We start from the raw sequence: 13071 nt of genomic DNA, 5'->3' as shown, positions 1-13071 counted from the left end.
AGGGGGAAGCCACCCCAGCCCCGCGGGAGCATCCCGGCCCTGCGGGGACCTGCCGGAGGGATCCCGGGGCCGTGTTTCCCCATTAAAACTTCCCCCTGCCATTAATGGCACCAGCCAAGGGCTTCGCGAGGTTTTTCCCGAAGAAAAAAGACGAAACGAGTCCCAGCTCCCCCTCCCAGTGCTTCGAATTTTTATTAAAACAAAGGAGAAAACCGTTATTTCTTCCGAGTACAACAGGCCAGGGGAATGGGAAAGCGGCTGTGCCAGGCCACAGCCGTCCAAATCGCAGCCACGTGCGGGGAGTCGATCCAAGGCGGCGCGGTTTTAAATAAAAAGGGTTCAGGACGCGATCTACTACACGCCAAGCCCCGGGCTGACCCTCCGGCTGACTCCGGTGCGGCTGTAGGTCAGGTGAGGTTGTGGGAGGGAGGAACTGGGGGTCCCGAGGGGATGCCCGGGGCAGCACCGGCTCTGTTAAAGGGTAAATCTCAGCTGGAAGGGAGGTTTCCCCCTCAGCGGGGGCAGGATTTGGGACGGAGGCAGAAGGGAAATGTCTGGGCATCCCCGTTCGCCCCGCGGGTGCTGCCGGGGCGTCGGAGCTGCGAGCAAAGGCACCCGCTCAAGGGCAGGCAGGAGCAGGCAGCCCCGGCGCTCGCCTGCCAGGACACAGGCAGCCCCTGGCTCAGCCCGGGGGAGCTGGGGGGGGGAGGCCAGGCCGCGTTAGGGGGTGCTGGAGCTGGGTACCCAGCGAAAGCTGGGGCCGGCGCCGAGCCCCCCGAGACCTCCTGGCCTCAAGGTGCCCAGGGTTGTCACAGTTTGCAGGGGGGAAAAAAAAAAAAAAAAAAAAGGTTTCATTTGGTTGGCACTAGCTGTTCTCCTGCTCCTCATCCCTTGCAGAGAGGAGGAGGAGGAGGAGAAGGAGGAGACCTTCCTCCCCACCTCCTGCCCCTGCCTCCTCCCCCCAGAGAAGCAGCAGCCCGAATCCCCCCAGACCGAGGTCCCTGCAGCCGCTGCAATCCTGCTCCCTGCCCGCCTGCCTCCCACCTCTGCCGGGCCCTGGGAGCGCCGGCGCGACGGCCCCTGATTTACAGCACTCTACTAGAACATGCTCTGTGTTCCTAATGGAGCTCCCGGCACCGCCGGCGTGGGGCTCCGGGGCCGGCACGCCGCTGCCGGCAGGAGAAGGCAGCCCGGAGGGACGGCATCCCTGCCAGGGGAGACCCTTCGGCACGCTCCTCCGCTGGCTGCCAGGCTGGGGGGCACGGCCGCAGCCCCGACCCCAGCACCGGGGGAAAGCCCGGAGGGCCGAGCCAAAAAACTACGCTAGAAAAGTGAGAAAAAGGCTGGGGAAAAAAAGGAAAAAAGAGGGGCAGGGAGGAGGATGAATGGACGCTAATCTAGAAAACATCACACAGTCCGTGAGCAGCCGGGCCCCGAGTCCGTCGGTGTGCAGAGGCTGGCAGCACCCGGCGGGGACCGGGGGGGCGATGCCCGGCTCCCCGGCCCCGGTTTGGGGCATGCCGGTCCTGGGGGAGAGGCTCCGGCTGGCGGGGGAGCCGGCCGGCAGGCAGCAGCGGTGCGGAGCGGCTGGTCGCTTCCTAGAGCTCCTCGAAGAAGGCCACGCGGGACTTGGTGCTCTGTAGGGTGAGCTGCAAGAGAGCAGAGGGGGGCGGCTGAAGGGGGACGGGGCTGACCCCCTCCTTCCCGCAAGGCACCCAGTCCCAGCTTCAACCCCCGGGAGGACACCGGGCTGAGCTAAGGAGGGAGCTGCTGCCTTAATCCCCTCCTGGCCCAGCCCTCGCCCCTCCGAAAATACCAGGGAAGGCAGAAGCAGGGATGTCGTGCACGCCCTCAGCAGCCGAGCCCCCAGCCGCAACAAGCACAGCCCGAAGGCAAAGCGCAGGGCAAGGGGAGGCAGGCTGGGCTGGGGGAAGGCCACCGCTCTCTGCTGCCGACACCGCCTTCCCCCTGGGCAAAGGCTGCTTTGAGGGGCCACAGATTCAATCAACGCAATTAAGAGTGGCTGCAGCTTTCAGGAGCCCGGACGGAAGGTGCCGATCCTGGGCACGGGACTGTGCCCTCGGGGTCCAGCGTGCTCCTTCCTTTCCTTGCCCTGACGGTGGGGGAAACACAACGGGGCTCTCGCAAAGCTGGAGGAGAAACGATCTCTATCACCCGAGGACAGAGGGAGAACCGCGCTCGTCTCTAAAACCCACAGCTTCCCCAAAGCCTCCGGGCCAGGCGGGTACACGTAACCTCCGTCACCAGTTAGGGACCATCCTCTGTCCCGTGCTCACGTCCAACCCCAGCCCACCACCCCTGACGGGATGAGCATGCGTGCCTGGTGCGGGGCGAGCAGCCACAGCGCGTCTGGCCACCGCCGTCCCAGCACCTACCCGGGGCTGACGCCTTCCCCCTGCCCCGGGACCTCGCCCCAGACCTGCTCCCTCCATCCCGCAGGAGGACGGAGCTGGAGAGCCCTCGCTTGCAGGGCTGTGTCCTTGGAGCCAAGGCTCTGCAGGACTTGGAAACCCGGCCCAGAAAAGCTTTTTGCAGCGCTAGCGAGGCTGTCCGAAAAATAATACCCCACGGAGGAACCGCGGGCCCGTTTTCTAACGGGCCGAACGAGAGATGGAAAGAGACATCCTCAGCGGCGGGGAAGAAATCGCAGTATTTACAGATAACCACCCAAAGGAGCATGGTGGGAGAGGCGCCGCCTTCCAACCAGCTGCTGAATCACCGCAAGAGTTTGCCAAACCAGCCGGCTAATTGCGAAGGCTTCATTTCGGCTGGATTAAGCAGCCGTGCTTTCCGCCGGGAACGCCGGTTTTGCTGAAACAGGAATCCTAGGATCACGTTACAGTGAGTTAAGCGCCGCGATGGAGCTGCCAAGCGCTTCCCCCTCCCCGCTTCCCCCTCACAGCCTTTCCTCGGTAATTCCTTCAGAGCTCTAATGCCGTTCTGAAAAAATCTGTATTGCAGAGGAAATTTCTGCAGGGGCTTAATACCCTTTGCTGGCGGCATCTCCTGGGCCAGGGCTGGCTCTCCTCCTCCTCCTCCTCCTCCTCCGCATCCCCTTGCATCCCCTCCAGAGCTGGATGGAGGGTGGATGAGATGGGACAGGGGCTCTGTGTGCTACGGGCAGCTCTTTGCCTCTCTTTCAAGGCTGGAGAAGGGGGAAAAAAGAAAAAAAAAAAAAGAGTGGGCAGCCCCAGCCTGCTGCCAGCCCCACTGATGGCCCCAGCGTAGGCTTCGTTTCGGCTTTTCCGGCAGAAATCGCGCCTGTGATCCCAAGCAGACACCTGGCTGGGTCACAGGCCAGAGAATTTGGCATACAAAACCCGAGCGGACATCACGGCGTGCAGCATGGTCCTTCCCTTTGAGCAGGGCTGTTGCCTCCCGCTGCAAGGACCCGGTGCAAGGACGGGGACTGCGGTCCCCCCGGCCGAGAAGGGCGGTGGGCGAAGGGGCGTCACGGGGCTGGAGAGGGGTGGGTGAGGCTGAGCGGTCCCAGGCGTTTGCACGAGCGCCAGGGCTCACACCGGAGCCCGTCCACCCACCACAGCCCGAGATGGGGCAGCTTCGCTTTCCCGTTTCACCTGGGGAGACCTCCGAGAGGCCAGACAGCCCCAAGGAGGAACGTTTACCTGCCAGCTATCTACCTCCTAACACCCTGCCGCTGAAGTCCTCTCTTCCGCAGGCTGGATGGTGAATCAAAGCATCCCACCCCCTCCCCGGCCTGCGGCAGCTCGCAGTGCCGCTCCATTAAAGCGCAGCAACGGGAGATTGAGAAGGGCAACGAGGCTGGTGGGGGGTCTGGAGAACAAGTCTTCTGAGGAGCGGCTGAGGGAACTGGGGTTGTTTAGCCTGGAGAAAAGGAGGCTGAGGGGAGACCTCATCGCTCTCTACAACCACCTGAAAGGAGGTTGTAGCGAGGTGGGGTCGGTCCCTTCTCCCAAGTAACAAGCAATGGGACGAGAGGAAACGGCCTCAAGTTGCGCTAGGGGAGGTTTAGACTGGATATAAGGAAAAATTTCTTTACTGAAAGAGTGGTGAAACATTGGAAGAGGCTGCCCAGGGAAGTGGTTGCGTCCCCATCCCTGGAGGTATTTAAAAGACGTGTAGATGTGGCACTTAGGGACGTGGTTTAGTGGGCATGGTGGTGTTGGGTCGACGGTTGGACTCGATGATCTTAGAGGTCTTTTCCAACCTCAATGATTCTATGATTCTATGAGATGCCCCCCAGGTCCCCCTCAGCAAACTCAAGTGCTCCGATGGAGAAAAGAGAGGAGCCAGCTACAACCACCGACGAGGCAGACAGGGAGGATGTTTCTCCCAGGCTTATAAGGGAGATTCGACTATTTCGAGTCTGCTCTCTGCCTCCAGCTACAGGCAGCTCTCCATTAATCCCCCACGCCCTTTCGCTGTCCTGGGGTACCTCAAAGCACCGCTCGGGCAGCAGCCTCTGCGCCCAAAGCTGTGCCTTCCTGAGCAAACGCTGCTGCAGCGTCTGGGGAAGCACGCGGAGGCAGAGCTCCGAGGGCATCCAGCACAGGCGCATGCAGAAAGAAGAGACGCAGCCCCGCTCTTTCACCAGGGGCTTTCATCCGTGACCTTCAAAGGCTCCCTGAGATGCTCGATGTTGCTTTTTTTACCTATCCAGGGAAACCGAGGCACAGGAAGAGCAGCCCAGCTGCAGGCATACGGGGAGCGGGAGCAAAGATGGGTCTTGGTGAGATGGGGTCCTGCAGAGAGGCGTGAGCGCTGGTTTCCCAAGAGGGCCATGCCCTGTGGCTCGGTGGCACTCAGCAGTGGCCAGATTTTGCCATCTGAAAGGCAAAGACCACAGGGATTTCAACGGCAACAGAGCAGGCACCCGCGCTGCCGCCCTCGCTCCCGCCGTGCAGAGGCACCCCCCCGTCTCTCATCACCCCCACGTTACGCTCCGGCTGCTCCTGAGAAAGCCAGGAGGCTCGTGCAGTGCTGGCATCTGGGCAGGAGGGTTTCTTCCCATTTAGGATCCCCGAAGAGGAGCCTCCGGCCGTCTTTCTCCCCGGTAACCTGGAGCGCGTTAGAAAAGCATCACACGAGCGGGATACGGGCACAGTTGGCGTACTTCTCATGAGCAGGAGCTGGGTTACGGCTAAGACCTCGGCAGTGGCTTGGGCAGAGGAAGGGGCCAGCAACGTCAGGCTGCTCTGCCTCCAGCACCCCTGGAGCGAAGGCACCTCCGGCAGCCACCGCTGGGACCTCCCGCACCGGGAACCAGGGCTGCCCGGCAGCTCTCAGGCAGCTGCCTTCTCACATCCGATTAGTCAGGCACATGAATAAACAGAGAGGAAATTAGGGTTGCTCTTGACTGCACGCTGACTCTCCACCACCGATGCTCCGCTGCGCCTGGAGGGAAAACTCCCTTCCCTCCCCCCCGCCCTTCCCTTTTTCTTTCTTTTATTCTTGTTTTTCTTGCTGTTGAGCAATTAATTGCAGGCAGGGCTGTCCTCGCTCCCACCGCAGGCAGCGCTCAGGTGAGGTGTGGCGGGAGAGCTCTGCCACCCGGCTGGTGTCGTGGTCTCGACAGCGAGCGTGGCACGGCTGCGGCGTGACAAAACCCGAGGGATCCGCTGGAGGAAGACGGGCAGAGCCGAGGGAAGCTCCTCGGGACGGCGAGCCCCACGGCAGCCTGACTCATCCCACCCAGGGCGGCGGGGGTACGCGGAGGTGCTGCGTAAGCCGGTGGGCGCGGGGAGCCCTGCAGCCGAGCTCGCCTCCCATCTCCTTTCGGGCGCAAACAGCGCGAGCCCCAGGCAGCTCTTTGCAGGGAAATCCCGTTTCCTCACGCAGGGAGCAACCGGTTTCGCTCTTTTCTGCACTGGGGACATGAAAGCGAGGAGAGCAGCCGGGGAGGAGAGCACAGCCCTGCTCCGGCCTCTCCAATGTCTGCTGGGGAAAAGCCCTAAGGTGGCCTCCAGCACCTCCGCAAACTCTTTTGCACCGTCTGCCTCCCCTTTGCCCGGCCAGGCAAGGAGAGATAAATGTATATATCCGTACCGTAACACTGTGCAGGCGAGGCAGAGTGATTAAGAGCGAGTTACATTCTCGTCAGTGTGGAGGGGGGGGGGGAATAGATTTACAAGCAGTATTATGATAATCTCCTTCCTGCAGGAGGGAGGGTGGGCTCCACAATGCGCTACCAGAGCCATCGAAGAAAATTGAGAGAGAGGGAGGGAGAGGGAGCGCAATTAAGCGGCCAGAGCTCAAATGAATCAAGATAGGAGAAAGGGAAGAGTCCCACTCCCTGCATTCCTGTGCTGGGGTTCCTCTGAGCCCTGCTTTTACCCAGGGCTGCTGGACTGATTTCATTTAAGAAAAACAAACGAACAAAAGCAACCCAGTAAGTCCCTCACAGCCAAACACGTTTTAGAGCAGCTAACCCAATAACGGCAGGCGCATAACTTCTGCTGGCAGGGCAAACCGAATAGAGAGAAGCCGCCTGGGCTCCCAGCGAGCCCACCGGAGCCGGTGCCCTCCCCACGCACCGGGCAGGAGAAGGGGGCTGCAAATCACATCAACCTTCTCCCACCCCCCCGGGTCCCGAGGAACGGGGAGAGGTTTAAAATTTCTCACTTCCTTGCCGTTTTCTTGTTCATCCTGCAGCCCAGCCAGGCTGGAGGAGAGGGTGACCCGTGCCACCCCCAGCGGCGTTGCCTCACCCCATGCAACGCCGGGGACGTCTTCCTGCTGCTGGGAGGGAGATCTACCGTCCCCGCTAAACCATCACCCGGCGCTGCATACAGTAAATCCTCTTTGATCCCCTCCACGTCCTTCTCCATCCCTGCCCATTCCCCAGTCCCCCCTGGCCAGGTGGACCTTTCAATTCCCACATTTACTTTTGAAACCAAAACCTTCTTGTTTTTCCCTCCCCACCCCTCGCCGTTTCTCTTACTCCCACGCTGCTGTTTATTCTCTCCTAAGCACAACTTTCCCCCGGCCTCCAACGCTTTGATGAGCGCCTTTAATAGAGAGAAGATGATGCTCCATTTGAAGGAAATGCTTTTCAAAGGCTGCCACAAAAATAGCTGATAGGCCTGACGTTTCCTAGTTTCCTCTCGCTCCTTGTAAACAAGGAAAGGAGGCTGCCGTGTCCCAGTTTAGCTGCCAGGGAGTTTCACTTCCCAGCTCCGAGGAGAAGCAGGGCAGAAAGAAAATGAAGCTAGCAGGGACACGGCCTTGCACACACAGGCAAGACCCATGTGGGATGCGCCTCCGTCTCCTCCTGCACTCGGAAAACGTGTGCCTGTAGGTGTCCAGAGCTGCTCTGCTCACCGGGTACCTCCCGGCTCTCGCCTGCATCCCAGCCAGGTGCCAGGCAGGGTGAGAAGCCAGCATCCTCACTCTTCCTTTCTCTCTATCCTTGCAGCTCCCGAGGGGATGGGAAACGCCGGTGCTGCTCCTCCTGGGAAGTCCCTCGCTGGTCGCGTGCCCGCTCTGCAGCATGCAGGCTTCCCCTCTCCTGACGGGAGGGGATTATACAGCGATGCCAACGCAATGCTGCAGTTCTGCATGAGACTAAAGAGCACCTCATCCGTGTCCGGGCTGTCAAAGGACCCTCAGGAAAGGATGGACCCACCTGCGTGCAGCTCAGCCTGCTTCTGTGCCACCCAGGCTCCCTCCTGCCCTTCCCAGGGCAGAAATATGTCTTTTGCTGGTCCCCTCCCTCTGCGGGATGAAGCTCCAGGGGCACAATAACATCCTCCTTCCCCGAAATGGCCGTTGTTCTCCGTCTCCCCGGCAAACAACTGGAGCAAAGCGGACCCGTTTCATGGAGGGGAGTCTGCAGGCCCCAGAAGGGGAGAGGTGAGGAAGGGGGTCCCCAGGAGATGACAAAGAGACCCCAAAAGATTTGTTGAAGTCCCCGAGGGACACGTTTCAGTGATCCCTAGCAAGATGCTAGCGGGGCGCAGCTGGAAAATGGGCAGAGAAGCTGTCTGCCCCAACGCAGCCTCCCGAAAACCTGCAGCCTGTCCAGCTGATTAAGTAGCCTCATGACATTTGCCGGTGGCACAGCAGCCTCGTATCAGCATCGCGAGAGACTTGGATGGCAGTGCCTATCGCTAACTCACCAGTGTCCTTACACTGCTGTAGAGGACAGACCACAGCATGTCTTGAAGGTGAGAGGAGTGAAGACAAGCCCGCAGAAGTCCACTTTGCTCTGCCTCGCTCGCCCCTCCGCGCTTGGCAGCCAGGAGCTGCTCGTTGCCTAAACCCAAAGGAGATGATGCCGCGTCCGTAGGACACGTGGCAGGACGTGACCGTTCGTGGCCCAATGATGGAGGAAGCCCAGGCCAGCCTACTGGTGATAAATAAGCAGATTTGAAGTAGCTTATCCAAACCCCCAGTGCCTCAACGATAGGAAAAAATCCTGCATTGCCCGAGTTGAGGGCAACGCTGCACCACAACCAGTATCAGCCAGGAGAGGAGCCGGCAAGAGCGCCGTCAGCAACAGCTCACCCCACCGCTGACGTCCGCACCAATTCCCCCGGGCACCAAGAGCGCTGGCCCCCAGGAGCCAGCTCGAACCCCAGAGGAACGCTGCGTCCGATGAAACGCCGAGAGCCGCCCGAAAGCCCGGCAGGGAAAGGCCAAGCCTGCCCGTCGAAGGACCAGAGCGCTGCTCAAGGACAAAGCCGCTTGTCTGGGAACAGGCACGGAGATTTGTTCCTTGCCTGAATACTTCAAAGGGCTTAAATCACAGTAAATAAGCATGGCTGTGCAAGAAGAAAGCAACTGGAATGAAAGACCCGATTGTGTTTTAGAGCAGCAGCCTGTCCTGGGAGCCTTCCGACACCGGAGGATGCGAGGAAGAAGTGGGTTTTTTTCATCTTCTACCACAGCCTAAGCGGCAAACCCTCCCGAAGCCGAGCCCAGCTGGAGTCAGCAGTGCCAGCCCCCGGCGGAGAGCGCTACAGAGAAGGGAAATCGGTTTCCAGATGAGGTGCTTGTGCTGTGCCCACAGAGCTCAGAAAAAAGGATTAGCACGTTAACCACGTAATTGAACATGAAAAACTTAGCAGGCATCTTCAAAGGCAGGCAACAAAACCCAGAGGTCACACCGCAGCACGTGCTGCACATCTGGTTTAATTATGGGGGCTCCTCCCAGGCACTGAATCTCTCCCAGCTGCTGGATTAGTCTTTTCACAAATTGCCAGGGCTTCATTTCACCTCCTTGTGCTGCGGCCACGAGTGGATTTCACCCCAATTTCACCTGCCACAGGGTTCCTCAAGCCAGTCGGGATGGGACAGCGGGTTTCAACCACAGCCAGCCTGCCCCAGAGAGACATCCAACGCCTCGCCCGAGGTGTCCCAGACCTGCAGGGTCACCCTTCGTTTTAGCCACTTCCTCCCTCTTCCTAAGGAAACACTTAACGACGAGAGCGGCTGGTCTTGGGAACACCCGCAGCCCCCCCCCGAGAGCGGCTGGCAGCAGCCAGCCGGCACAACACCCTAACTGGAGTGATTTACAGCGCTGCCGGCAGCCCTGAAAGGGCTGGTCCGTTCAGGAACGGCACAAACCTGTGCTGATCACTTCTGGGTACCGGCCACGGAGAAGTCTGCATCTAAAGCATCCTCCTGCTTCCGCTGCAGAGCTCCAGAGGTGCTGAGAAATTGCTCCACGGTCAGCTGTACGTGCCCGCCACGCAGGCAGGGCTGTGCAAGCCCTGAGAGTCACTTTTAACGAAAGCCTTTTCCAAAGGCGCTTTACCACCAGGTTTGCCACCCGCCTTCGTGAGCGCTGCTACCGCAGCATCCGTGCCGTTTCTTCCCTTAGCGCTACCACTCAAAACTCGCTAAACCCTGTGGGTGGGCAAGAACCACAGTCGAGGAAAGAGCAAAAAAGCTTCCCCAAACTCATCCTCCCGTAGGAGGGAGTCGCTGCTCTGCACACACACAGCCTGCGGACCGAGGGCAAATCCTCGGAGGAAAGCAGGCTCTGGGAAGAAGAGACGTAGCGTTAACAGAGCAGGAGTCACCGGCGTGCTGAAGGAGGCAGGGGACAGGCAGAGGCATCGCAGGCGGGAAGGAGAGCGGCTCTGACAGCCGGTGTCCCTAGGCGCGACGGTGACCAACAGCGCTACCTCCAGCATAGTCTCCCTGCACCACCCCCGGCTGCAGCCTGGCCCAAGAGCTGTACCTGCAGGCGCCGGCTGCCCTCAATCGCCTGCTCTACCTTCCTGTGATACTCCTCAAACAGGCAGACGCTGACAACGCGTCCACGTGCTGCTCCGCTCCAAGACGGAGGTGCGTGTTTTTAGCCTGTTACGACAGTTTTGGCAGCAAAGAGTTGATGGGGTTTGGTTGGTTGTTTGATTTTATTTTTTTTTTTTTTTTTTTTAAATCCTGAATTTGTTTCTGCAGCAAACAAGGGGGAAGGTCCTAGTTTACTCCATTAAAGAAATCTTCAAAGGCCACCCTGCACCTCCAAAAGATTCCCAGCCACCGGCAGCACAGCAAAACCAGGCATGTTTAATTATTTAAGCACCTACGCCTGCACTCCCCCACTGATGTTGCCAACTCAACTTCTGCCAAGAAAGACGCTTCCCAGCACGGAGGATCAGGTGGAAAAACGAATGCAGAGAGGCTGTGAACGCTACCGAGGGAGCAAGAGCCGGGCAGGGCGGCTGCCTGCGACATGCTGCACGGGTCCACCGCGGGGACGGGCAGGGCGCTGCGCCGCGGCGAGCCCGGTCTCACCGGCACCGCACCCCGCTGCGGTGCGTAAGGAGCGTTGTAGGGGTGGCAGCAATGGGAGCTGGCTAGAGCGGTGCGTATCGCAGGCAAGCTCATGCACGGGTTAGTATTACAGCCGGTGATCCCCTCGCCCCACGCAGAGTACCTTGGAATAACCCACTTGGAAGTCTCAAATGCAGATAGGTCTTCTGCCCTGGGCTTGAGGCTAAACCAGCAAAATAAAATGAACAACAACAACAAAAAAAAATCCTCTGTGATACGAGCAACGTCAGGTCATTTGTGCAATCTGTACAGTTTGCCCGGAGCGCTGAAGTGATCAGCAGCCTCCAGGTGGGGCAGAGGGTTGGTATTATTTAAGCGTTGCTAAACTGCTATCCCGTTTCCAGTGTCTCGCATTTTCCCTCTCCATCACAACTGCAAAGACAAAAGCCCTCCTGACCTCCTGGTGGCATGAACAAAAGCAGTCTGTAATTTTATTCTGATGCGCTCCACTAATAGACTATTATTTAAAAGCCTTTGCTTCTCCAGCTGAGACGCAGGAGCCGGGCAGCCTCGGTCCCCTCCTGAAGGGAGGGGGACAGGACAAGACTCCAGCTTCAAAGGAACGAAGACTGACCGCACAGTCCCAATTACAGCGATGAGCCCTGACAGACATCGAAATGATTGCCCAGCCACCTTCTTTAAGCGAGACAAATGGGACCATCAGCTCTCTATGAACTCGTCTCTGTCAGAAGTGAAAATTCAGCATTTTCCGTTTAAACTGAGGACTCCGAGCACGGAGACAAAACCTACCAAAACCTACTGGGAGAAGAAATGTCTTCAGATTCTATGATGACAAAAGGGTCTGTGAAGATTTTTATATTCTCCGCTCTGGAGGGACAGGAACCTGAATAGCTCAGGGCTAGCACGGGGAAACTGGGAAGGGAGACACGCTGGATTCATTTTCCTGCCCCAATTCCGTGATCATAAAAACTCCCAGCCACGGAAGTCGACATGAACCGCATTTTCAAATCCTTTCAGACGTTAACTCGCAGCTGGGAGCAGTAAAGACATAAGGATTTGTTTTTAAAACCTGGAGTTGTTACCACAACCTGCATCCTGTGCCATACAGGTTTCCGAACCCTTCACAAGGACAGCCGCTAGCAGAAAGCCAGCTGGGTAAAAGCCTTTGCAAGGTAAAAGCCTTTGCAGGTGAGTGGGGCTGACCACTGCATCCCACCGTACCGATTACGGATGTGCCCCCAAGGCCCTCGTTACACTCAGCCCAGCTGGGAGAACAGCAGAGCTACTAAGCAAAAGGAGGAGAACTGGATGTAAAAACAAAGAACGGGCTTTGTTGTGACCCCAGGGCCAGCAGACCCAGCCGTCCTAACTTTTTGGCTAAGTATTCATCCCAAACACATTTCTAGAGGCAGGTGGTTCCAGGGTCCGCGGCACAGGGAGCAGATACCTCACATACACCCTGCTAGCGAAAGATTTTGCTGTTAGTATTTGAAGCTGCACTACAGGTTGCTCGAGAACAGATTAAAAGAGAGGACGAGGCTTTTGCCTTTTTCTACTGAGAGCCCGTAAGTCAGGAGTATTATTGCCCTTATTATTCACCAGCCAAGCTCAAGACTGCTTCCTTGCAATGCCTTTAGGGAATGGCTGCAATAGGCAGGTAGGGCTTTTCTGTTCCTGGGGTCACGAGGGTAGCAGGTCCCTTCTAACAGCATCCCTGCACAGCTTCTGTTACGGTTCAGCAAGGCCTTCAAACCCCGAGAGCTTTGCATCCCCTCACACGGCACTGAAGAGACAAGGCTTGGCTGTGGCAAATATAAACCAGGAGCCATCAGAAGCTGAAATTCTCTGCACCCCGATTCAAAGCTAAGCAGCCGGGGAAGAAAGCCTAGATCAAACAATTTTATTATAACAACTTGTGCAAAAGCTAAACCAAATGGAAGGGTTATTTCGTTGTTGCTTTTAAAGGATTTCATCAGGCGAGATACAAACTGGAGCCCTCCGATACCTTTTTAATAGTGTTGTGCTTGCTGTTGCCTCGGCTGGCATTCTCGTTGTGCAATATATCCAGAGCTGTCTCTCTCTCCTTTAGCTTCAGTGCCTCAATTTCTGTCTTCAGCTCGTTCAGCTGCTCCTGCAGGTGCTTGCTTTTCTCCATGTACTCTACCCTAGCACACACAAAAGAGTCCTGGGTTAGCACTGGCCAGCTGCACGTGGTGACATGATACCGTGGCAGCCGATAACGGAATTATAACAGAAAAACCTTATCTTCATCACCTCTAGCATGTGGAACTGACGTTAGTTTACAGCATACAGTAAACTACT

At 58.0% G+C, this 13071-nt stretch overlaps 1 protein-coding gene across 4 annotated transcripts in view; it reads right to left on the bottom strand.

Moving 5' to 3' along the window:
* Positions 1-717: 717 nt before the first annotated feature.
* Positions 718-13071, bottom strand: part of NF2 (NF2, moesin-ezrin-radixin like (MERLIN) tumor suppressor) — a 50006-nt gene continuing 37652 nt past the window's right edge. For 2 of the 4 annotated variants that reach the window (XM_076353344.1, XM_076353346.1), the window contains exons 15-17: positions 12755-12914; positions 10892-10951; positions 718-1649 (exon numbers count right to left, since the gene is read on the bottom strand). In XM_076353344.1, the coding sequence (XP_076209459.1) occupies positions 10916-10951; positions 12755-12914 (196 nt within the window). In that variant the 3' untranslated portion in view covers positions 718-1649; positions 10892-10915. The remainder of the gene's footprint in view (positions 1650-10891; positions 10952-12754; positions 12915-13071) is intronic. The other 2 variants (XM_076353342.1, XM_076353343.1) reach the window with 1 other exon arrangement.

This window comes from Aptenodytes patagonicus, chromosome 15 (assembly GCF_965638725.1).
Source record: "Aptenodytes patagonicus chromosome 15, bAptPat1.pri.cur, whole genome shotgun sequence".
Lineage (NCBI taxonomy): Eukaryota > Metazoa > Chordata > Aves > Sphenisciformes > Spheniscidae > Aptenodytes > Aptenodytes patagonicus.
Note: the sequence above shows the minus strand (reverse complement) of the source record. Positions and strands in the feature narration are given on the sequence as shown.